Genomic DNA, 26,381 nt, shown 5'->3' on the forward strand with positions numbered 1-26,381 from the left:
CAGCCCATATGTGCATGACAAATATTTAGTGCCCAACTTTCGAGTCTCAAACTTAATGTGCGCATTACACATCTTTGTTAAAAGATCTTGTACGTTGCATGCTAAATATTTCTATAAGAACAACCTAAATGCTTACTCCTTCAGATGCTTCAATACTGCACATACATGGAGTTTATAAATAAATTATGCCACATTTGTCCAGCCAACTCAAATTTAAATAAATTTTCAGTTCTTTTCCACTAATTTCAACAATGACATTTTGAGGGTTTAATGACTAAAACCACTAATGTAATATTTCTCATATTAATTTTGCCCTTTTTTTTTCATCGAGTTATAATCTGTAAAACTGCAAGCACTAAATTAATGCATTTAAATTTGCATGGCTACAAAAATCAAACACCATTTGCACAAGTTCAAGCAACTGTACTGTCTAAACAGTAAACACTAAATAGCAAGATGCAGAAGTGAGTGGGTCAGTGAGTAGAGACACTGGAGAAATTACTAGATAAAATAAGTGATAAGTATAATTTATCATATAATTCATTTTTATAGTATGTTCAAAAATTACTGGCTATAAATTAAATTCCGAAAGTAAAAATTTTGTGCATACAGTTACTAGGCATGTGCATAACCTTTTTGACCAGTGTATACAACTTAGAGAGAGAGAGAGCATCGGTTACAATTATCACCAAATGAAGAGAATGACAAAGGAAAGAAGAAATTAGAAACAGAAACATTCTTTCCTATGATTACAAAGACTAAGATTCGTTTTTCTACTACTAGTACAATATACAAATTATCAGCAAAAAAACTTCTAATTTCTTCATGTGACATGTCAGCTGTACAGAGGTTAAACAAATCTCAATATTTAACCAAGTGAATCCTTACTACTTACCAAAACAGTTTCAGGATTTTCACAAGACAAGCATAAAACGAAGCGTTTAATAAAACCATCTAAAAGATCTTGTAGTTTGGAAGCTTCATGAGATCCATTAACAATGTAACGTTCATTTTTCATGTCAAACTGTGTTTGAGCACCTAATTCACATCCAAAATATTTTGTAGGATCTATATATATGTGTATGAAAAAAGTACAAGGAATTACTTAAATATAATGAAAAAAGATTTTTAAAAAAACATTTGCACTAAGAAAGCAATATGCTATATTCAAAGCACATACATAACCAGAGGATAGTCAATCATGTAACTATATACCTTTTAGAGATCATTTTTTTTCCACTGGATCAGTAATACAGCTAATTCTTACAATAGGAAATTCTTAGGATCCACAGCATCTTCTAGTAGACAGTTTGTTACAGTGAATTTTATTTGGAACAGCACTGTTATTGAAGGCATGAAGTGGTGAATGCAGCATTTTATTTCCAGAGCAAGGGTTCCAGCTTCTGCACCCCCACCTTTTCTATGCAGTGAGTGATACTCATCAAGGGAATGCCCATAACCGCTTCCATTTCAAGGGTACATCAGCAGAAAAATGATGGCGTCACAGTCGGCCTGTGAACTTTTATTGCAGGTGGCTTGTATAAGAACTCCAATTTTGTACTTAACCTATGGCAAATCATACAATAAATGTGAAACAGTCATCAGCAAATCTAAATCTTACTTCACAAAGGCCAACAACAGAAAACTTTCCCCATGCCCAAAATGGAAGCCATATCTTCCAGTCTCTTACCAAAGCCACCAAACAGGATTTCTGCTCATCTGTGCTTTCACCTCTCTTTCATCCAGATGACACTGCTGTTCAAGCCCAAAAGGTGGAGTTGACCTCCTCGCATCACTCTTTTCTTCCAAATCCTACATAGATGACCAAAGCAAATTGCCTTCCTCCATGCCAGAATCTGAGCACCATATGCCTCTTGTGGTTCTTATTATTATTATGTGTCACCTCCAAGAACTCATCGAGAGAAGGCACTCTACAACTCTCCATCACTATCATCTAATCCACCAACTACACAGAATGCCATGACCAACACAACACCATCTACTGCTCACCACCAGCACTAGTATGTTTTGTCTGTTAACTGTGTGTGTGTGTATTCTTGTGGCCAATTTGTCTGTATGTGGGATGAAAAACCTGAGTTTCTGGGAGAAAAAAACTCTGCTACCTCTGTAGGAGATCGGCTAACTCACCTTCAATTGACAAAACCCATATAAAGATTCCTCTCATCATGACAAGACTCAAACATAGGCCTTTTCCAATTGAAGGAGATAATTTATCAGAGTAATTCCAATTGCACTTCAGAGGCATTTTTCCAACAAAAAGACATTAAAAGAATATTAAACGTTTGGACAATAAAAAATCTTCTTCTAGTCCTGATGGCATCTCTCTGACTGTATTCAAACACTGTACTCCACAGTTAACACTGGTCCTGTATCATTTCTACAATCTTCGATACTTAGCTGGTACGTATCCCAATGTGTAGAAACAATCATTATATATCCAGACTATTCCAAAAAATGGAGCTAGAATTCCATTGTAAAATCATCATCCAATCACCATCACCTCAAACCTCTCATAAATGCTGGAGATAGTCATTCAATGGCCAACTTCTTTGCTACCTAGAGTCCATCGTTAATTAGGGCCTATCAGTATACATGCCATCAATCTAGGTCCATGGCTGACCTCAGATTATATCATCCACTACTGGACATAAGTGCCAGGAGAAGGTTTGGAGAAATATGTGCTGTTGCTCTTGACATTTCTAAAACTTGATATAATCAAGGCCTGCTAAGCAAACTACAGGAAAACAATGCTTTACGTGATTAATTTCATCCAATTAATCCAATTAATAACTAGTGTGCATTAATTAATCCAATTAATGCACACTAGTGAAATCATGTTAAGCGAATACATTAAACAATAGGAATAATTATAATTCATCAGTTAGTGTAAATTTGAGAAAAAAAAATAAAGTATAAGTTATGTTAGAGGATAAAATCTACAAAGTTAATAAAAATCAATTGCTTAGATTTTTATTTATGTTAATTTTTTTCTGCAAAAAAATTAAGTAAAGATGTTTCAATAGTGCTAGAACAAGTTCTTTTGCAGTTAGCTTCTTAGTCATAACATTCTCTTCTTGTTTGTACTCCTTATCATCTTCATATGTACACTGTTCTTCTAGTTGAAGGAGAATGATCTCCTTCAACTAGAAGAACAGTGTTCTGAATGGGAATCGAGCAAGTTTTTCACATCTTCATTATCCAGTTCATTAAATCCAAGTTCTTTTCCAATTGTGTTAATATCTTCATTAATATTAGATCTTGGATTTTGTGCATGATAAACTAACATAGGCTTGAGTTTAAAGTCACCTTCTGCATTGCCTCTTAATAAAAGCGCAAGATGATCTTTAGATACTTTGCATCCTGGTTGAGATGGCTCAGTTTTAGCTAAGAAAGTTTTTGTTGGCATACGCTTCCAAAAGAGATCAGTTTCGTTGATGTTGAATATTTGCCGATCATTATAATCACCCGCCTGAATCATTCTTTGCAATTCTTCAGGAAACTTGGCTGCAGAATCTTTATCAGCACTGGTGGATTCCCAAGTTATTCTTATGTTATACAGTACAGCTTGATTTTTCAAAACAGTCAAACCATGCTAAACTCACAGTAAAGCTTTCACATTTCAAAAGGATCTTGAAATTTGGTCTCCTTCAATGATGTAAAAATATTGGGAGCTTTTACCTGAATATCCTTGTACTAAGAGGTATTCTTTTTTGGTTACTATCCTCAATCCAGAGTGATAGAAGACATTCCATCTCAATCATTAAATGGCTTCTATTTCAGGTGATCTGCATGCTTAAAGATGCAGTAACAACTTTTCCTCATTTGTTGTATTTTCTTTGCTCTTATTTAATATAGTCCAAACTATAGCTTGCTGTATCCCAGGTCTCGCAGGATCATGGCATTACTAGTGCCTTCATGTCTCTTAATGACTTCCAGCTTTTCCTCTAACATAATTACTTTTCTTCTCTTTTTATTAGTCTTTCTCATTTCCATATCAGCGGTTGAAGATAATAAAGCCTTACAGGCTTTATTATATTCATTTTGCTTTAATCTAAATTAAAGCAAAATGAAGGAAAAGTGATAGAGCAAAAGAACAGTTTGCATGTGTGATTGCGATGATAGCTTTGAGTCAACTGATAAGTGTTGCTGGCCATTGCCTGCTACACTGACAAGTGCCGCCGCTCGCTGCAGATTGGTGACAAAAAATTTTACATAGCATAGAAAAAAAGCATTAACTGATTAATCACTTGGTTAAAGCAGGAAATAGTATCATTTCACTCAATCATGCTGATTATCACGCATATTGAATTCGCGTTAAGCGAGGTTTTCCTGTACATCTTTTGGCCTACTTGCCACTCTCTATAATTAGGTAGTCAACTTTCTCTCTGGTTGTTCCCTACATGTCTTGGTGGATGGCTCCCTCTCTTCAAACTTTGCGACCAATGCAGGAGCGCCTCAGGACTCTCTTCTATTATTTACCCTCTTTCTCCTATACATAAATGACCTACTCTCAATTGCCACTAATCCAATTTTATTTATACAATACTGATTCAGCTGTATGTTGTAAGTAGTTTTTCTGCATATTTCTTACTTATTGCATCTACTGGGGAATGATGGTCATTACAAATGCCTGTTTTGTTGATTATCACCTGAAACATCCAGAGAGTCAAGGACTCATTGAGGAAGGTTATACATCCCCCAAGCCAGCTATCATACCTTCCCTTAAACTCCTTCACACTAGATACACTCAGTACGCCTAAAGGCAAACTATTCCATTCATTCACTGCTTTGCAAGAGGAAAAACCTAGCATTTATCCTTATTACCCTTTCTCAACTACAAACAAACTTAACTTCCATGGATGTTCCTGAGTTTTCTCTCTCTTCCCCACCTTCCTTATAATGAAAATTTGCATCAGCTGATATCCTATAACACCCATTCAGAAGTTTATAGACCTATCATATTAACCCTGTTTCTCCTGTTAACCAGAGTCTGTAATCCACATACTCATCATCTATCCATTCTAAGTCCCTTAATCCCAATATAATTTTTGTAACTCTTCTTTGCATCCTTTTCACAGCTTCTTTATCTCCTTAGAACTTGGGAGACCAAATCTGGGCACAATACTCCAGGTGCAATCTTATCAAGGCCTTATAAAGAGCCAAAATGGCTTCCTTATTATCCTTATTTATTCCTTATTTGAATTATCCTCTGAGTTGTACTTGCAATTTTTGCTATAAGACCTTTGAACTTCAAATTCCTATCGACCCAATGCCAAGATCCCTAGCCACATCAGTTTCTTGTGGCAAAACCTTGCTTACATACTAGTGTCTGAAAGCTAAAGACGAACTACATTTTTATCTCTAGATGAATTTTCACGACCACAGCCAAATGTGTTATAAATTTTGTATAAATTAAATTGCAATACATTTCTGGCAAAATTCACAAATTTCCTAATGATGCAGTTAAGGAATTAATGTACAGTGCTTACAGAAAACTATGCAGCAAAGCATTTCAGTATGGAATATGTCCACCCTGAACTGCAATGCAGCTCTCACAATGTTGTACCATGCTTAGCACCCAGTGATTCAGGAGTTTTTGAGGCAACTGGCCCACTCCTCCTCCTCCAGAACAAGGAGGAGGAGTGGGACAGTTTTCTGGAGGGGAATTTCAAGTGGCAATGCGTCTCCGTATATATAGCTGTGGTAAGTATTTAAAAACAAAGTACTTACCACAGCTACATACAAGCCCCTAGTGTGGTTATGCTATGTTGATGCTGTATTTGCCATTTGGCCCCATGGACAAGATACTTTGGATGCATTTGTCACACTACCTAAGTTAGGTGACAAATACCTAAATAGCCAACACCCCAAAATCCACATCATAGTAGAAAAAGAATCTAATAACAGTTTACCTTTTCTTGACACTTTAGCTACCTACTTTTCAGATGGATCACTATCTTTTTCCATTTATAGAAAATAGTCTCTCTCTCTCTCTCTCACTCACTCACACACACACACACACACACACACACACAGGAAGATATCTACATAAACAATCATCATCCAGTTCAAGTATGGCATTTTAAAAATGCTTATATACAGAGCGAGAGCCATTTGTTCTAATGATACAGCACTGTCCACAGAACTCAAATATCTACACCATACGTCCTTGGCAAACAGCTACAATTCCTACAGAATAGATAAAATACTACATAGCCCTATTATCCCTCCCTCACCTAATACACAGGAACACATTACCATTTCTATTCCCTATGTCAGAGGTACATCAGTAAAGACAGTCAAAGTACTGATGAAACATGGCCTTCATACCACATTCAAACCTCATGTTAAATCAGCAACTCTGATTCGTTCGCCTAAGGATAAACTTCACCCTCTGGAAAGCACACCCTAGAGTGAATAAAATTCCCTGTGATTGTGGCTTGGCCCACTATGGGCAGACAAGAAGCTCTGTTAACATCTGCCTAGAAGAACATAAAAAATGCATTCGCTACCATTATTATGGAAAATCAGGACTGTCAGACCATGCTTTGGACATCCTTTCAGAGAGGATTAGATGGAAGAAAATTAATGTGCTATTTAGTAGTCACTGCAAATCAGAAAGATTATTTTTTGAGTCAGCCATGGCTATGAAGAATTCTCCAAACCTGAACAAATATGGTTGCATTAATTTGCAAAAAATTTGGGGGACTTATCTTAAGAGAAATTCCTACATAGCTGCCTTTTTTTTTTTTTTTTTTTTTACATTAGAAGGCACCAAAATAGGACTTTAGATCTTTTGTCCATTACAACTGTATTTTTAAATACTCACTGTTGCATATACCTGCTATGTTGTGCTCTGATGATGCTGATATGAAATTCAGTGAAATATAAGCAGTTAATAAAACAAGTAATGGAAAACATGTTTAGTTTTTTTTTTTTTTATCGCTGATGTTAATTATTATTATTATTATTATTATTATTACCACAGCTACTCCAGGAGTCCTTAGACTCATCGAGGGAGGCCCTAAACATCATGTTCACACAGCTGTTCAACATTCTCACAGTATCTATCATACCTTGCCTTGAACTCGCTCACTGTCATAGCACCCACAACAGACTCTGGCAGCTTATTCCACTCATTTACCACTCTAAAAGTAAAGAACCCAGCTCTAACACCCCTGCTAACCACGCTCTTGCCCAGCTTCCATGGGTGTCCCCTAGTTCTCCCACCACCAGTCCTGATCTCAAAAATATCATCTGAATTAATCCTATAGAATCCTTTTAGCAATTTGAATGTCTCAATCATATCTCCCCTTTTCCGCCTATCAACTAGTTTCTGCAACCCACAAATCTTCAACCTGTTCTCATATGGTTCATTCCATAGACCTGCTATCATCTTAGTCACTCGCCTCTGGATCCTCTCAGCCTCCTCCCCATCAAGAAGGAACCGAGGTGACCAAATCTGGGCACAGTAGTCGAGATGAGGTCTTATCAGGGCTCGGTACAGAGGTACAATAACTTGTTTTTCTCTGCTCGTCAAGGTATTTTTCAACAACCAAGTGAGTTGATGAGCTGATTTAGCTACTTTCGCAATGTGCCCCCTAAACTTCATCTCCCTATCCACCAACACTCCCAAGTCCCTGGCCTCATCAATCTCTTGGAGTACAGTTCCACCAATGTGGTATACTGCTGCTAATCTTTTCACTCCGAAATGCATAACCTTACATTTTGTCACATTAAATTGACATCCATTCTCCTTAGTCCAGAACTCCAATCTATCTAAGTCATCTTGCAAGACTTTGACATCTTCCGCATTCACTATCGCCCTACCCAACTTTGCATCATCAGCGAACAAATGAACTGTCCCACTTAGACCCTTCCCTATATCGTTAATGAACAGATTAAACAGCAGTGGTCCAAGAACAGAACCCTGTGGCACACCACTAGTCACAGGCCGTTTTTTGGACTCTACTCCTGAATAAACTACTCTTTGATATCTCTCCATCAACCACCCAGCTATCCATCTCACCAACCCTATATCCATTCCCATATGTTGTAGTTTACGGATTAGAATTCCATGTGGTATCCTGTCAAATGCCTTTGCCAGGTCCAGCAGTATCACTGTAAACCCATTTCCCTTATCCAGTTCAGCCGTCACCTTGTTATAAAACTTGAGCAAGTTACTGAGGCATGATCTACCCTTCACAAAGCCATGCTGTCCTCTGTACAGTATCTCATTTTCATCAATCCATTCCTGTATTTTTCCCTTGACTACTTTCTCCAAGACCTTGACAACAACTCCTGATATGCTGATCGGTCGGTAATTTGCAACCATAGTCTTGGATCCTCCTTTATGCAGTGAAACTATTTTCCCCTCTTTCCATGCCTTCGGGACTAAGCCAGACCTGAGACTCAGATTAAACAACATGGTCAAGGGCACTGATAATTCATTAGCCGCTTCATGCAAGACCCGTGCCGGTATACCATCCAATCCCACAGATGTATTCACATTAAGGTTCTGTAATAGACTATTCACCTCCACTTCATTCATCACAATTCCCATATAAACTAATGGTTCCTTCATTTTTTCAATGTCACCACCTGGATGATATACTTTTGCAAAGTGCGCGCTCAGTAACCCCACTATTATTCCATATATAGTATTAATGTATTACAGATTTCCAAACTTTTTGTGGATGCGAACATTATTATAATTCAGGCCTCCACGGAGTCAAGTGACTCATCATAGGAGGTCCTTCTTAAGAAACACAAAGTCTATCATACCACTCCTTGAACTCATTGACAGTTCTTGCTCTCACCTCTCTCTCAGGCAATGCATTCCACGGTTCAACCCCCCCCATGCAAAAAAAAAAAACACACCTCACCCTCTTGTGCCACAGCTTCCTTTCATAATTTCCAGGGATGGTCCCTTGTCAATGCTCCTTCCTGCTGTTCCATCAAGCAAAAGAACTCCCCAACGTCCATCCTGTAACTGCCTCTCAACAGTTTAAAAGTCTTGATCATATCACCTCTCCTCCTCCTATCCACCAACTCTGCAGTTCACATTCCCTCAGCCGATCCTCATAACTGACATTGTACAGTCCTGAAACCAGATTTGTTATCTGCCTCTGTACCCTTTCCACAGTTCATTTATCCCCTTCAAATCCTGGGGACCAAATTTGAGAACAACAGTCTTAAGTGTGGTCTGATCAGGGTCTTATACAACAGAATGATAACACTTTTATCTCTGAAGGTCAGCATCCTTCTAGTATTGCAGCAATCCTCTGGGTTACCTTCACCACCTTTGCAATATGCTCCCTGAATTTCAGTTTTCTATCAATCATCACCTCCCCGAGATTTTGTGTCCCCTACTTCCTCCAGTATAGCTCCTCCAATCGAGTATGCAGCCTCTCATCGATGGATCCCAAACTTCAAGACTTTACATTTTGCTGCATTACCCCCCCCCCCCACACACACACCATTCATTTGCCCGTCTGTCTAGTTTATTCAAAACCTCTTGCAGGGCTGCCATATCTGCACTATTAGTGATAACCCTTCCCAGCTTCACTTCATCTGCAAACAACTGAATATCCCCTTGCAATCCATTGACAATGTCATTGATATAGAGGTTGAACAATACAGGTCCCAGTACTGAGTTCTGTGGAACCCCACTTGTAACCTTCTGTTTCCTTGATATTGCCCTGCCATACACAACTCTCTGATAACTATCAGCACAGCCAATCCTGAATCCAGTTGACTAACCCGACATTTAAACCCATGTGCTGCAACTTAAATATCAGCTTATCACCCTGTCAAATGCCTTTGCAAAATCCAAAACAATGGCAGTATATGCCTTTTCCTCATCAGTTGCTCTTGTCACTTTATTATAAAAGGCAATCATATTACTAAAGCATGAGGCCCCCCCCCCCCTTAACAAATCCATGTTGATTCTCACAGATAACATCACCCTCATCTGCCCAACACTGTACATAGTCCCTCACTAATTTCTCCAAGACCTTAACATCTACTGATGACACATAAACTGGCCTATAATTAGATACTTCCAGTCTGCTACAGCCCTTGTGCAATGGCACTATCTCACCTTCCTTCCATCCTAGGGTACCTTTCTTGCAGCCAGACTTTTATTGAAGAGCATTACCCCCCCCCCACACACACACACCATTCATTTGCCCATCTGTCTAGTTTATTCAAAACCTCTTGCAGGGCTGCCATATCTGCACTATTAGTGATAACCCTTCCCAGCTTCACTTCATCTGCAAACAACTGAATATCCCCTTGCAATCCATTGACAATGTCATTGATATAGAGGTTGAACAATACAGGTCCCAGTACTGAGTTCTGTGGAACCCCACTTGTAACCTTCTGTTTCCTTGATATTGCCCTGCTATACACAACTCTCTGATAACTATCAGCACAGCCAATCCTGAATCCAGTTGACTAACCCGACATTTAAACCCATGTGCTGCAACTTAAATATCAGCTTATCACCCTGTCAAATGCCTTTGCAAAATCCAAAACAATGGCAGTATATGCCTTTTCCTCATCAGTTGCTCTTGTCACTTTATTATAAAAGGCAATCATATTACTAAAGCATGAGGGCCCCCCCTTAACAAATCCATGTTGATTCTCACAGATAACATCACCCTCATCTGCCCAACACTGTACATAGTCCCTCACTAATTTCTCCAAGACCTTAACATCTACTGATGACACATAAACTGGCCTATAATTAGATACTTCCAGTCTGCTACAGCCCTTGTGCAATGGCACTATCTCACCTTCCTTCCATCCTAGGGTACCTTTCTTGCAGCCAGACTTTTATTGAAGAGCTAGATCATAGCTGTCAATTCTTTAGCACATTCTCTCAAAACCTGTGGTGAAATACTATCCAGTCCCACAGCTTTACTGACATCCAGAGTACTCAGTATTTGGAACACACTCTCCTCTTACACCTCTAAACCCTGAACCTGCCCTATCACTCTAGTATTAAAACCTTCTCCAGGATGAAATACTCCAATAAAGTGCTCACTGAACAACTCCACTATGTCCTCTGCATCAGTCACTCTATTCCCATTTTTATCCTGCAATGTCATTCTTCCACAATCATTTCTCCTCCTACTGGCCACATAGCTAAAAAATTCCCTGGATTTTCTTTGGATCTTAGTGCCAATCTCTTCTCATATTCCAGTTTTGCCTTCCTCACCATACCAGTCACTCTCCTGGCCTGCATCTTATGTTCTTCATGCATCTGCTCTCCACCCCTCTCCTTATATCTCTTCCATAATCTCTCTTTTTTTCAACTGCAGTTCCTTTTTGATATTGTTTGTCATCCACTTTACACCAAATTGTGTCCACTTCTTCATTCATGGAATACAGCTTACCACTGCCACCAACAAATATTCCTTCACAATTTCCCAAGCACTAATGATATCCTGGCCTTCCAATTCCACCCTCCACAGAACTTCCCCTAGTTGATATCTAAGACTATTATAATCACCTGCCTTATAATTCCATATACACAACATAAAAAATAAAATAAAGAACAAATCTTTGTATCTAGAAGGCATAAGTGTCCTGATGGTTCTCCCTATTTTTATTTTATTCCTTCAAAAATGTACTATTAGCCACTTCCAAAAATATTATTCTGTTTGTTATTTTATAACAAATTAAAAAAAAATATATATTCTTCTTCAAGAGGAACTGGAATCAGTACAGTCAGCCAATTCTCTATCAATATTTGTTGTTCTGGAAGGAACAATTTTGATTTCATATTGTTAAAAAATTATTTACTGTATCTTGAGCAGTATGGAACACCCTACAACAAGGTGAACAAACAAAGCAGCTCTACATTCAGGACACCAGATTGTTGTTTCCTTTCTGGTTTTTTTTTTTCCTCCTCCCTGAGCAGATATAGCATTTGCATGTTAGAGTTATCAGAACTCAACCTAAGTGTCTGGAAGGAATGCCTGTTTCCCTGCTTGCTGAAGAGGGAGTATAAGCATGTAGTAATGCTTTAGTGATTTCTACTCTGTAATCTAGATATTTATGATAGACATATTTTTGCTTGTACATGAGAAATTGTTCCAAATGATAAAATCCAATATACATCCAAACACTTTTTTGTAAAGTTTTGCATAGTTTCCTCATTACAGAGTAATGACAGTACATGTCAACTCCACCCATACTGTTGTTGCATGCACATGCAGCAGTGGGTTTGTCTTTCTTGAAACCATGCATCTCCACAGATTCCATTGATGGATTGTGCAAGGAAGACAGCAAAAAAAAATCTTTTTTTTTTTTTTTTTTTTTTTGTCTTTCCAACATAATGCAAATTCCCTTGCTGATAAGTTCAAATTTCCCTCTTCAACAGCTTTCCTGATGACAGATCTGGAGGCATCTCACCTCTTTGCATTTACAGTACCTTAACTATCTGTATGATGCTGTAAAAGCAAATCAGCAAGTTCAAGACCATATAGCAGTTGTCCAATATAACGCAGTAACCTTTCCCCAGTAAAGGATCTAATAACTGCATTACTACTCGCATTGATAAGGGAAGGTCTGAATATTTATCATGCTCAAGTACAGTTTGCTTTCCCATATAAGGTTTGAAATACCAAAAATACCCACCTTGTGCTTTGCCAAAACATAAAAAAATTTATTCTATACTTTGCTTTCTTTTTGGGGATATCTACTACTTATATTTCAGTCTGCCTCTGAATGGCATAAGGTATTCATCGATACTATATCTCTTTTTCTTCTCAGGAATGTAGAGTGATTAAATTTCTGAAGAATTTTCACCAGAAAATCATAAATTTGGTTGAGTACTGGGCAACAATGTGTTGCATGATCATATTCCTCATTATTCTGAAAATGCAGATGCTTCAAGATGAGACTGAATTGTTTTTCACTCATAACATTACAAAAACATTGGCATGTTCAGCTTCCATTCTTTAGACCAATATGTTTCAAGAGTGGACTTTTCATGATACTTTGCACAATCAAGAGCACAATAGATGTAAGTAGCATGCTGATATCTATTAGGCTCCAAAGCTTACTGTGAGAATGCTGACTGTACTTAACTTGCTAATGTCGTTGGTAAACATAAAGGTTAGTCTGTTCCCTATGAAGGAAAGAATATCATAATCTAGAAATAGATGGAAAGAGCTGAAAACGTTGCTGGATCAAAGTCTAGAGTAATTCCTGGCTTATCTATGTATATGGAAACCATGGACATGCTGGTGTGCATTCAGTGGCAATCAACCATCTTCTGCACGAAGACATGTCTAAACTACAGGCCGAAATGCTATCGTCAGAGTAGAAAAGAATTTCCCCTCATCGGTGGAACAAGAGCTACTTGAAAAATGAAGGCTCCAACTTTTTTTTTTTTTACCCCAAATGTTACTGCTAAGCCCTATCCTAACCACATATGACAGTTAGCATACAGCCAGGGGCAGCTCATCTATAGGGGAAATAGGGACCGGGCCCCACCTATATTTGTATAACTAGCCCAATAATTGTAGTTTTAAAAAATATGTTTCTTGTAATTATTATTTTTTGATCTATTTCCAACATGTTTTATTGTTTAATAAAAAAATTACTGTAGTATTTTGTGGCAATATTGTATAATGTGACTTAGTACGGTCTCTGGGGCCAGCCACAGCTGACCCTATTTTATACGTGTAAAACACAGGGCATGAGGCAAGTGCACTAGCGATCGTGTTTGTTTACCAGGCACAACGCTTATCTTTATTTTCACATATGTACATAGTGCGCAATTCTTTGATTGTGAAGCAAGTTGTGCGCTAGTGATTGTGTTTGTTTACCAGGCACAACGTTAATCTTGGGGCCAGTTTAGTCTGGCCCAGTCATTGTGTTTGTACGTAAATAGTGGGGGAATTCTTACTATTTATTCTCGTTGTTGATCTGTTTTATTGTTTTTAGTGTGTTTAATTACTGTTGTCTTTTTTGTTATAATTTATTTTAAAGCTTAAATTTTTATTACGTCCATTACAATACATTTTAACTATGAACAAAATCGATAGTTTATTGGAAAAACGTTTCTCGTTATTTCTTGGAATCTCAGAAGTTTTGACATTGATTTATAAAATAAATAATAGAAATAATAACTTTTTTGTTTTAACACTTGAAAAATGAAAACATTTGCAGGGAGGCCAGCTGGAGTCGAACCAACGTCTTTGGATTTCCGGTTCACTGCTCTAGTCCATTGAGCTATACCCGCAACTGCAAATCTTTCGAGTTTTCGTGTTATTAATACGTTGAGCCTGTATATGTTGCATCCTAACAAATTTAGCTCAATGCATCAGTGGATTCTGACTAAACATTACTGTAATAGAAATAATAACTTTTTTAAAAGAGGTAAACCGTGAGTAGACATATCGATACAAAATAAATAACGGAAAAAACTCACGTAAAAAGATTATTGAATAGTATAATTTTCGCCTGTGTGTCACAGGCATCTTCAGTACATTAAGCTCAAAATTAAACACTAACCTTTATAAAGAAACATGTGAAACTCTACTTCATTCTCCTAACTTAAACAGATCTGACGCCTTACGTCTATCCCCTTTATGGGAGATAGTACTTTACAAATCAGCTAATCTTTCCTAACTTTTTATTGTATTAATTTTTTTATTATTATTTTTTTTAGGAAAGTTATTGACCTTTTTAGTTATCTTACACCAGCTACTTAGGTGGCGCTTTTTGGAATTGTCAGTTAGTGTTTAATTTTGAGCTTAACGTACTGAAGATGCCTGTGACACACGGGCGAAAATTATACTATTAAATAAACTTTCTACGTAAGTTTTTTCCGTTATATATTTTGTATAGAAATAATAACTATAAATCAATAATAGAACCCACTATATAAATATAAAAAAATTAAGTTGTTTTTGGCCCCTAGCCCCACCTGTTTCTATTGTCACCAGCCGCCACAGCTAATCACCTTATCCTTGAGGCAGTCACAGTTTCAAATGTAACAGGCCATGCCTAATACGAGCATAACAGGCCACTAGGCCTAATATAAGCATAAGGAGGAGAGTTACTTCTACTGCTGCTACTACTTGCTATATCAGAAATGAATTTGTCTTGAATATTCTGATTGAGCAACAGGCTATAACCTAACAAGATTACTGATCACCTATTATGATAGAGAAGAAAGAACACATCTCAGTAGGCACATTAAAAAGCCCCAAGCAATAACTGAATATTTTATGCACAGAAATTTCTTGTTTTTCATCTTTCTGAATGATTAGCAGATATTTGAGACATTTTATTCTGATATTGCTTTTCTAGGATGACACATTGTTTAAATATTAATTTCCAATCACCCAATATCACATAATTACATTGGGAAAATAACAAATTAAAAAATAGTGCAGCAATGTTACACTGCAGTTTTTTGTGTGCGGAAATTCAATGTATTATTCATCTAATAATGAGTAATTATGCCATTACTTTAGAAACTGAATGAGGTGAGGTAAGTTAGTTGGTCTTGCAAGGAGGTGGTACAATTTTTCTCTTGGAAAATGAGGTTTTTTCATCCCGCAAAACAAGTAAGAAAAACTTATGAAACTGGCAGCCACAATGCAATGTGCAGATAGGTTTAACCACTCTATCAGAGTATTCATAAAGTTTCAAAGAAGCCAAGTTACTTGACCATGACAGACCATTGAGTCTAAAACACATGGGGAAATTGAATGAGATAAAACGATAACAATAATAATGACAGTAATTTAATGATAAAGCTTTGTTATCCTTTTTAAGGGAAGAAAAGTAACAGTGGAATAGGATTCCACTGTTACTTTCCTTCCCTTAAAAGGCAACATGCAACGGAAGTCAGTTGAGAAGCACAAATCTTTAGAACTGGAGGAATGACATAAGAACCGGAAGGATAAAATGGCATCAAAAATACAAGAGATTCTTCAATTTCTTGCAAAATAAAACACTGAATATTTGGGTTTGGAATGGTATTGTATTTAAGATCACTGATGGAAGAATTGTGAGAAAAAAATAGGAACCCAAGTGCCAAAAGGGATGGAAATGAGGTTGTATAGATATATGGCAAACAATTTTGTTAAGGAATTAGAAAACTGGGCCTTCATTTGTACTTTATAATTTGCGTGTGTGTTCTGAAGGGCTGATTTGCCTGTATGCAAGATGGAAAACCTGAGTTTCCAGGAGAAAAAAACCCTGTTACCTCCGTATGAGATTGGCTAATTCACCTTCAATTGCAAAAGTCCATATAAAGATTCCTCTCGTCACAAGAATCGAACTTGGGCCTTTTCTAATCAAAGGTGCAATGTATCGTTCTTCCAATTGTGCTAAGGCGGTGCTTAATTTTAGTGAGAGAAAAGACAGGAATAAAAGTGCAAGCAATTATCTATGTTTCTCAGGCTGTGGCAGATTTTTATAATTTATTAATAGTGATGTCTGTTATATTGCTAACAGCACAGGCTAAAGATAAGAAGTCGATAAATTGGCTCTATTCATGTTTTGTGTTGAAGATCAGGTATTGGCTACATTTATTTAAATCCCTGGAATAATTTTGTGAATTGTGTTGGCACAGATAAAGGATGTCATTACATATCTGTCATACAAATGATAGTATAAAAAAAATTAAACACATATAAATAAAAACTTAAGCAGACTGTCTGCTTGGCTGGCCGAGTGGTCAGCACATCCACTCTGCAGCCAAAAGGCTGTGGGTTCAAATTCCCGCTGTGAGCATGGATGTTTGTGATTGTCTGTGAAAATACTAGTCGTGGTGGTCGTCAGTAGATGGTGTTGGTATAGATGATGAGGTTTGTTGTGGTTGGTAGATATGAGTGGTGGAGACAGAGAGTTATAGAGTAGGTGTCATGTGGTAATAATAATAATATTCAAATATTCTGAATATCAGAATATTTTCACCATGAAAAGAAAACTAAGCAATACTTTTAGCCCCACCTCTCACATATCCAAGACCAAATTGTACAATACAAAAATAACCCATCACCAAAACAACACATAATGAGTTCATTCAATATGTAGATAACAGCTGGAACTGATGCTGAGTCCTGAGGGATTTGGATGGGAGTTGATCTTTTTTAAGTCATAGAATGTATTCATTCCTCACCTAGAACTCACCATAATTATGAAAGTGTATTGGTAAGCTATCTACTTGCAAAGTATTGTTTTACATGCCAAAACTGCCCATAATCTTAGGCATAATTACATGTAAAGGTAATACTGATATACTTACCTGTCAAATAGAATATAGTAAATCATAAATTTAAAACACTCAATACATCTCAACAGAACATCTGTCAATGAAATACTAAACAGAAATAAAAATAAATATAAAATATAGAAATGGTTCTACCAAATTATATATCTGAAAAAAACACTTCCATATTCCCCTTCCTCAACAGTAATGGTCTTAACACAAATAACCTCCACTACCACTTACATTCTACATATCTAATCCATTTCCAACAAAAACTTCAACTGGTAGTCACAATAACTGTCCAACTCAACTAATCAAATTATACATCACATAATTCTTTCCCAAAAATGGCAAACTTGCAATCACTGTTTTTGATCATTTTAATACTGATTTAAAAAACTTCCACATGTTTCATGATAACCGACTAGCCAAATTCAGTGAAAAATAACTAGTTCTCCTCTTGGCATGAACAATAAATGTATAAACATAATAAATTATGCATAAAATTACTGCTAGGCTTTAACGTAACACCTCAATTCTTGCATGCATTTTCTTATACATAATTTACCTACTATCATAATGAGCAGCCAAAATGGGGGACTTTCACAACACAATATGTTTTGATATATTTCCTGAAAATTGCAACTTACAGGTACTGAATTACTAAACAATTAATAAGCACTTACATGTGGGAGGTCTGTTGAGAGCTTTGGCAATTTCCACCATGTTCACAACAACAGTTTTAATTCCATTACCTTTACCTTCAACCTTGTCAAAAAAATAAAATAAAATAAATAAATAAAATCACCAATCTACAATAATCTTAGTAATCACAGACAGCAGTTCAAATTGAACTCAGAAGCAATTATAAAGTACTTTAAAAACAAATATAATTACTGTTTCAGAATACAAAGCACTGCATTGAAAAATTCTCTTCTTCATAATAATATCAAAATAACTATCTTCATTAAACTATTCTTGCCCTATAAATCTGACTAACAAATAAAACTATCTTCATTAAACTATTCTTGCCTTATAAATCTGACTAACAAATAAAATTGGTGACTGGATTAACTGTGAGACATTTGTATTAAAGAAAAAGTAGCATGATATGTTCTTAATGAAACTAAGTAATAAAACATTCGGGGGGGGGGTGAATGCCACATTTGGTCATATAATCTAACAACAATTTAACAATTTATATATATATATCTGGAGAGATTGCTGTTCTGAACGAGTCAGTGTGTCGCAGGGAGGATGGTAGCAGGGGTGGCCTCTTGTGGGAATGAGTACTTGGGAGAAGGGGGACGACATCAGGTAACACCGAGCCCAGTAGAGTCTAGAGGGGATAATGCTGGGTATAGAAACAAACGGCATTTATATGCTTTATACTAATGCCAGGAGTATCCGGAATAAGGGAGAGGAATTGGTCGTGCAGATAGCATCAGCCTGGCCAAAAATTATTGGGATCACTGAGACGTGGTTGACAGAAGAGGATATAATAACAGGAATAGAAGTCGCTAGGTACAGCATTTTTCAGCAGGATAGGAAGGGAAAGCGTGGTGGTGGAGTACTGCTTATCATAAGTGATGACCTATGTCCTCTAACAGTAGAGGCTCTGGAAGGCAGTGACACTAATGATGTTGAAAGCATACAGTGTGAGGTAGAGGTGGGCAAGACAGAATATTTAGTGGGGTGTTGCTACAGACCCAGGAGCACAGAGGGTGGGGACCAGGAGATGTTTAGACAGTTGAGTTTGGCAAGTGCAAGAAAAATGATTGTTATGGGAGATTTTAACTACAGTAGTATAAATTGAGGTGAGGAAGATGCATGTAGCAATAAGGGAATGGAATTTCTAGAATTCTTGAAGGACAAATGTCTTAGGCAACATGTAATAGAGAGAACGAGAGGGTCAAGAGTTTTGGATTTGGTTATAGCATCAGAAGAGTTGATAATAACTGAGATGACATCTCTCCACCAGTTGGAGAGAGTGACCATATGGTTTTGACTTGGAAAATGAATAGACATGCAGGAGTATCAAAGAGATGGGAACGTACGTGGAATTATAAGGCAGATGATTATAATAGTCTAAGACGTCAACTTGGGGAAGTTTCATGGAGGGAGGAACTGGAAGGCCGGGATATCATTAGTGCATGGGAAATTGTGAAAGAATATTTGTTAGCAGCAATAGTAAGTTGTATACCACGAGTGAAGAAGAGGACACAATTTGGAGTAAAGTGGATGACAAATAATATTAAACAGATATTGCCTGCGAAAAAGAGCTATGGAAGAGATATAAGGAGACACGTGAAGAGAAGATGCATTAAGAATATAAAACACAGGCCAGAAGAGTGACTAGTATGGTAAGGAAAGCGAAACTGGAATATGAGAAAATGGCCCTAAGATTCAAAGAAAATGCCAAGGAATTTTTTTAGTTATATGGCCAGTAGGAGGAGAAATGACTGCAGAAGAATTGCGGGATAAAAATGGGAATAGAGTGACTGATGCAGGACATATGGAATTGTTCAATGAACACTTTACTGGAGTATTTTATCCTGGAGAAGTCAGTTTTAATACTAGAGGGATAGGGCAGGTTCGAGGTTTAGAGGTACAGGAGGAGAGTGTGTTTCAAATACTGATTACTCTGGATGTCAGTAAAGCTGTTGGACTGGATGGTATTTCACCACAAGTTTTGAGAGAATGTGCTAGGGAACTGACAGTGCCTTTAACCTGGCTTTTCAATGAAAGTCTGGCTGCAGGAAAGGTGCCCATGGAATGGAAGGAAGGTAAGATAGTGTCATTGCATACAGGTGATAGCAGACTGGAAGTGTCTAATTATAGGCCAGTTTGCATGTCATCAGTAGTTGTTAAGATCTTAGTGAAAGTAGTGAGGGACCGTATACAGCACTGGGAAGATGAGGGTGGTGTTATCCGTGAGAGTCAACATGGATTTGTGAAGGGGCATTCTTGTTTTAGCAATATGCTAGCCTTTTATAATAAAGTTACAAGAGCAGTAGAAGAGGGGGAAAGGCATATACTGCCATTTTCTTAAACTTAGCGAAAGCATTTGACAGGGTGCCACATGATAAGTTGATATTTAAGTTGCAGCACATGGGTCTGGATGTCAGATTGGTGAACTGGATTCAGGATTGGCTGTCCGATAGGTATCAGAGAGTTATGTATGGTGGGACAGTTTCAAGGAGGCAGAGGGTCCCACAGGGCTCAGTACTGGGACCTATATTGTTTAACCTTTATATCAATGACACTGTCAGTGGATTGCAAGGGGATATTCAGTTGTTTGCGGATGATGCAAAGCTGGGAAGGATTATTAGTAATAGTGCAAATGTGGTAGCCCTGCAAGAGGATTTGAATAAGCTAGATAGATGGGCAAATGAATGGGGGGTCTCGGTTTAATGCAGCAAAATGTAAGGTCTTGAGGTTTGGGAAACATTGATGGGATGCTGCATACTCTATGGGAGGAGTTATACTGGAGAAAGTAGGGGAGACAGGAGATCTGGGATTGATGATCGATAGAAACCTGAAATTTAGGGGACATATTGCAAAGGTGGTGAAGGTAACACAGAGGATTGCTGCAATAATGATGACACTGACCTGCAGAGATAAAAGGGTATCATTCCGTTGGATAAGTCTCTGATCTGGTTCCCAGGATTTGAAGGGGGATAAATTAACTGTGGAAAGGGTACAAAGGCAGATAACAAAGATGGTTTCAGGACTGTACAATGATAGCTATGAGGATCGGCTGAGGGAATGTGGACTGCAGAGTTTGGTGGATAGAAGAACGAGAGGTGATATGATTGAGACTTTTAAACTGTGGAGGGTGGTTACAGGGTTGACACTCGAGAGTTGTTTCGCTTGGTTGAACAGAGGGAAGGAGTGATGACAAGAGGCCATCCCTGGAAGTTACGAAAGGAAACTGTGAGCAAGAGGGTGAGGAATGGTTTCTTTGCATGTTTGAACTGGTGGTTGAACCATGGAATGCATTGCCTGATGGAGTAGCACAAGCGAGAATGGTCGATGAGTTCAAGGAGTGGTATGTAGACTTTGTGTTTCTTAGGAGGGGGCACCTCCCCTCGATGAGTCTTGATAGACTTTGTGTTTCTTAGGAAGAACCTCCCACAATGAGACTTTTGACTCCATGGAGGCCTGAATAATAATAATCTTATGAATCTTTGGAATGAAACTTACATGAAATCTCAGGGTCCTCCAAAAGCTACTGAAAAAGAAATACAAATATATATGCAATACACAAATTATTTATTGGTCAATGATATGGAAGTGCTACAGGCTATACATTTTTACACCACAAAATGTATTACGTTTCTATTATACATTCTAAGCTCTGGTAATGCTTATTTTGATGCAGTTCCTGTACGCATCTATTTATGCATTCTCATTAACACAATTAATGATACTCTACAAATATTTGTATATGCAAATGATATATACATCTAATATATGAAAATTAAGCAATCTGAAAACTGACATAGGACACAACAAAATAAGAAAAAATGTAAGACTATAAAAAGGTAATGTTTCAAAAGGCAAGATATCAAATTTGCATTACCTAATAAACTTCATTAATTATTATAATTACGGCTATTTTGCCTGCTTCAGTTTAGGCGTGCCCCTGTTTAAATGTCATTGGCTATTTACTCACGGATTCTTAGGGCATTGTAGATGTAAGTTTACCAAAAAGTATATGTAGCATAAGGAAGAGAAATTTACACATACCTTTTTCTGGGTGTTGCGGCTTTTCTTCTTTATGCGATGTCCGAAAACTACTGAGTGTGTGGAAGGGGGGGGGGTAGGCAATTTGGGAGAATTAAATTAGAAAAACCCGGGTTTTTTTCGTAATATATATATATAAACATATACATTATATTACTATATTATATAGGGTGGGGGGAAGGTGAAAGGGTTGATTATTTATATAGGGGGAAAGGGGAAAGGGGGTTGACGGGGTGCGGTCCATTTCGACTATTCTCGGTCGTCATCTGAACACATTGGGAAAGTTCACTCCTAAATTGAAGCAGGCAAAATAGCCGTAATTATAATAGTTTATTAAGAGGAGTAACATGGGAGTTTTCCCAGAAATAATATACAAACTTCATTAAGTTTATTAGGTAGTGAAATGTCAAAACAATGTTCATTAAAGAAGTAAAATTTTACTAGCATTGTTAAAATGGCCTGTTTATACATAAATAGATGCATACAGGAACTGCATCAAAATAAGCATTACCAGAGTTTCTCCATACATATACTAAACAAGAACCCCAAAGTATAAGACATCAGCTTTAACTTTTAATACGTAATCTAAATCAAACTGCTTAACTCCTTAACCATGAATTACGAAGTAAATGCAGAGCAATGCAAATACAAGAGAACTTGTGTGTGTGTGTGGAGGGGGTAATTCTTTTAAGTTTTTGTAAAATACTGATATCTTTTAGAAGTTTTTATAAGAATCATAGGCCATTATCATTCACTAATGCATCACTCGCTAATAAATTTCATGAACTGCTCCTTTAAATTATTAAGACTGCCCTCTTCCTCATATTAGAAGAAAAGTGCAGTTTTACACTATATGTTCAACTTTATTTCTTTAAAGTTTAATTCTTAACTGGAATCAAAACTTTTCAATTATTCCTCAGTCTATTTTTGATTTTTTGTCTATTAGAATAAACAAACACTCCAGTGATCACCCTCAAGAGGCTACTTCCTTCCCCCTATCTCTAGATTTTTTTTTTTTTTTCACTTATCTACCAAACCTTTTACACTACTATGCATTTATGTTTTCCATAAAATGCAATGATGTAACAAGAAACAATTAGTTATTAGAAATTTTCTACACTCATACAATAATTTTCACTTCTAGACTGCTTAAAACTAGTTTCCATTTCTTCAACAGATGTGTGATAGCACATTTTCTGCAATTTTTTTTGAAAATTCTAGTAGGAAGAGTCTAGTAAGAAAATTTAAGACATTATGACTAGTCACCGATAGTACTATGATTTCTATAGAGGTAGCATTGTTTTGTTAAGAGTAGATGTTGCTTTAGCAACCTTCTCACCTTTTATAATAGTGATAGCAGAGCTGGATACCACAACACCACTTCTGGATGTTGCTAAGACATTTGACATGATTCCCATATGAGAGGGTGTTATACAAACTCAAAAGGATGGGTAAGCAAATAAACTTTGTGACATGGATAGGGATTGGCCAGATGTCAGGAAGCAAATGTACAGAAGTCTAAGAGAAGGAGAGGGACCAGCGTACCTTAGGGTTCTTTACTTAGGCTACTGTTGTTTGACTTGTATATTAATGGATTGGGGGATTGATAGTGATGTTGGGTTCTTAACTGATGCTCAGTTGGGACAAGTGATGAGGTACATAACTGATAAAAATCACTGTAGGCCAACTTGAACAGATTAATCATATGAACAAATAATAACTAAATGTCATTTAATGTCTAAGTGCAAGGTTATGAATGTATTTTGGACTGAGGACAATATAAGCAAGGTATTAATGGGAATTTGCTGCAAGTAATACTGGATGGAGAGTTAGAATTTGTAAGTGTATGACAATGATATTTAATTATGATACTTAAGTCACTGCACAAGATCATATCCACACTACTGTATACATAATTTGTTCAATATAGTCTCCTAGATTCCAAGGAGATGGGCAGACAGCTGAAATGATTCAGCAGCATATAATAAATAACTGGCTCGCAGAATTATGCACATAAAGAACAGGTTGAGAGAATGCAAATTTCAAAGTCTGAGGAGTAGATGAGAAGAAAAGATGATAGAAACATAAGTTAGAAAGGAGATTTTATAGTATAAATACAGGTGAAAATGTTCACTTTAGGGAATGTGTGAGGGGTGGTATAACTCAGGGGAGGATCATACCTTATGTTTGTTCCTCGAATCCCAAGGAGATGGGCAGACAGCTGAAAAAATTCAGCAACAGATAATCAATAACTAGCTTGCAGAATTATGCACATAAGGAACAAGTTGAGAGAATGCAAACTTCAAAGTCTCAGGAGTAAATGAAAAGAAAAGACAACAGAAACATAAGTTAGTAAGGGGATTTTACAGTATTAACATTGGTGAAATTTTTCACTTTAGGGCATATGTGTGTGTGTGTGTGTGTGTGTGTGTGTGTGTGTGTGTGTGTGTGTGTGTGTGAGTGATATAACTCAGGGAAGGATCACATCTGAAAGCTGACAAATGCTGTTAACTATAGCCTTTGTCAGCTTTCAGGTATGACATGTGAGATTTGGGTTTTCCTCATTACATGGTGAGGAATGGACTACCATCATATGTTGCAAATGCATCCATCTTCAGTTATGTATTGATATAGAATGATAGGCATGAGTGACTAAAAGGGCCATTCCTAGATGAGCTCTTTGGTTCCCTAGAGTAGCTATAATATTACAGATATGCTGTAAAAATCTCACATAATTGTTTTATTTATTATGTTCATTTTTTTTACAGTGTTATATATATATAGTGAGAGTGAATTTCATAAGAGGAATACATTTTTTTGTGTGTTCGCATTATTAATGCAATTGTATTCTTAGTATTACTGGAGCTGCCATGTGGTTAAAGCTGTGGCGATATTAGATGAGACAAATGTGACATGATTAGATGAGACAATTTTTTTGTGCGTTCGCATTATTAATGCAATTGTATTCTTAGTATTACTGGAGCCAGCATGTGGTTGAAGCTGTGGCGATATTAGATGAGACAAATGTAGTTGTAATAAAACTTGCCTACTGTATATAGTAATCCTTAGAGAATAACACAGAAATGTTGTTTGTATGTTATAGTTTAAGTTATGTTTGTTTATAGAAGTGTTCTTATGCAATGCACTATTACAATATGCAAGCACTGCAGTAACGGCAGCCATTTTTGTCACTTAAGTTTTGCTCAAGTAACAAGAATGCTAATAAGAAAAGAGTAGGCCAGCAGGGAAGGAGAGCCAGAAAGGTGTAATAAACTACAGAGTTATATTTGCTAATCTCAACAAAGTTTTTATATGCATCTTTAACCATTCTCCAAGGATATGGAACTGTGAAATTAATAAGTGAAGGACAGTATCAACCCTTCATATATGAGCAACAAGTAATATACTGTATTTTTCCATGTATAAGACAATACTTTTTTTCTAAAATTTATAGACCAAAAATTGGGAGTCGTCTTATACACGGGGGGGGGGGGTAACCAGTTGCCGTGGCGAAACCGCCGGTACCTTGTCTCCACGAACAGGCTTCTGTCAATCACTAGCCTTTGTTAACTCTGTTGATTGAAGTCATTAATAAACCAATCAGAACTCTGAAAGCATTCATATGTCTGCAACTCATTGGTGGGGGTAAGTTCATGCATTAACAATATTTTGAACACTAGCCCATAAAAATGTCTGAAAATAAAAAACGATTGTCATGCGTGATGCATAATTTCTTAGTACGTATCTTAAAAATATTACCTAATTACTAAATATACTTTGAATATTTAAAAAAATATCAATTGTGTTCTGTTTTGTGTTTAAAATATTGATTTCTTAATTTGGGTTCGTCTTATACATGGAAAAATATGATATGTTCTAAGGAGCAATGTGCAGCAAAGTTCCTTTTATTGGAAATGCATTTGGAACTGTCAATTAATGTATTCCTGTTGTCTGAGAAATTTCAACCAGCCATGAATTGGAAACCTTTATGCAGATGTACATAAACATTATTTATGCAGCATATATGCAAAATGCTTGGTCAAGTGCATCATCATGTGTTCTAGGCAACTATTTAAGTATGCTGCTGGAAAATAATAGTCAACAGTGTTGATCACAATGGGAAAAACGATTTTTCAGTTTGATAAAGGGCTTACTGTAGGTGCCTGTCTGGCTGGAGCCACAATTTTGCAAACAGCACATCGAGCTGGTTTCTCAAAAAGGTGAGATATCCCAGGTGTTTAATCAGTAGAAAAATAGCCCAGATTGCTTGTCTAAGAGGTGTAACTGTGGTCCTAAGACGGTCTGTCAGGAAAGAGATCGGTATCGTCTGAGAATGCTTGTAAGAACAAAAAAAGAACTTCCTGTG

At 37.0% G+C, this 26,381-nt stretch overlaps 1 protein-coding gene across 2 annotated transcripts in view; it reads right to left on the reverse strand.

Moving 5' to 3' along the window:
• LOC150102359 (eukaryotic translation initiation factor 5-like) overlaps positions 1-26,381 on the reverse strand; it is a 159,798-nt gene that overhangs the window by 91,711 nt on the left and 41,706 nt on the right. For both annotated transcript variants that reach the window (XM_090399657.1, XM_090399656.1), the window contains exons 2-3: positions 17,953-18,034; positions 896-1,068 (exon numbers count right to left, since the gene is read on the reverse strand). In XM_090399657.1, coding sequence (XP_090255783.1) covers positions 896-1,068; positions 17,953-18,034 — 255 coding nt within the window. The remainder of the gene's footprint in view (positions 1-895; positions 1,069-17,952; positions 18,035-26,381) is intronic.

The sequence above is a fragment of the Typopeltis vanoorti genome, chromosome 10 (genome assembly GCF_054136105.1).
Source record: "Typopeltis vanoorti isolate ZY-2024b chromosome 10, IOZ_Tvanoo_1.0, whole genome shotgun sequence".
Taxonomy (NCBI): domain Eukaryota; kingdom Metazoa; phylum Arthropoda; class Arachnida; order Uropygi; family Thelyphonidae; genus Typopeltis; species Typopeltis vanoorti.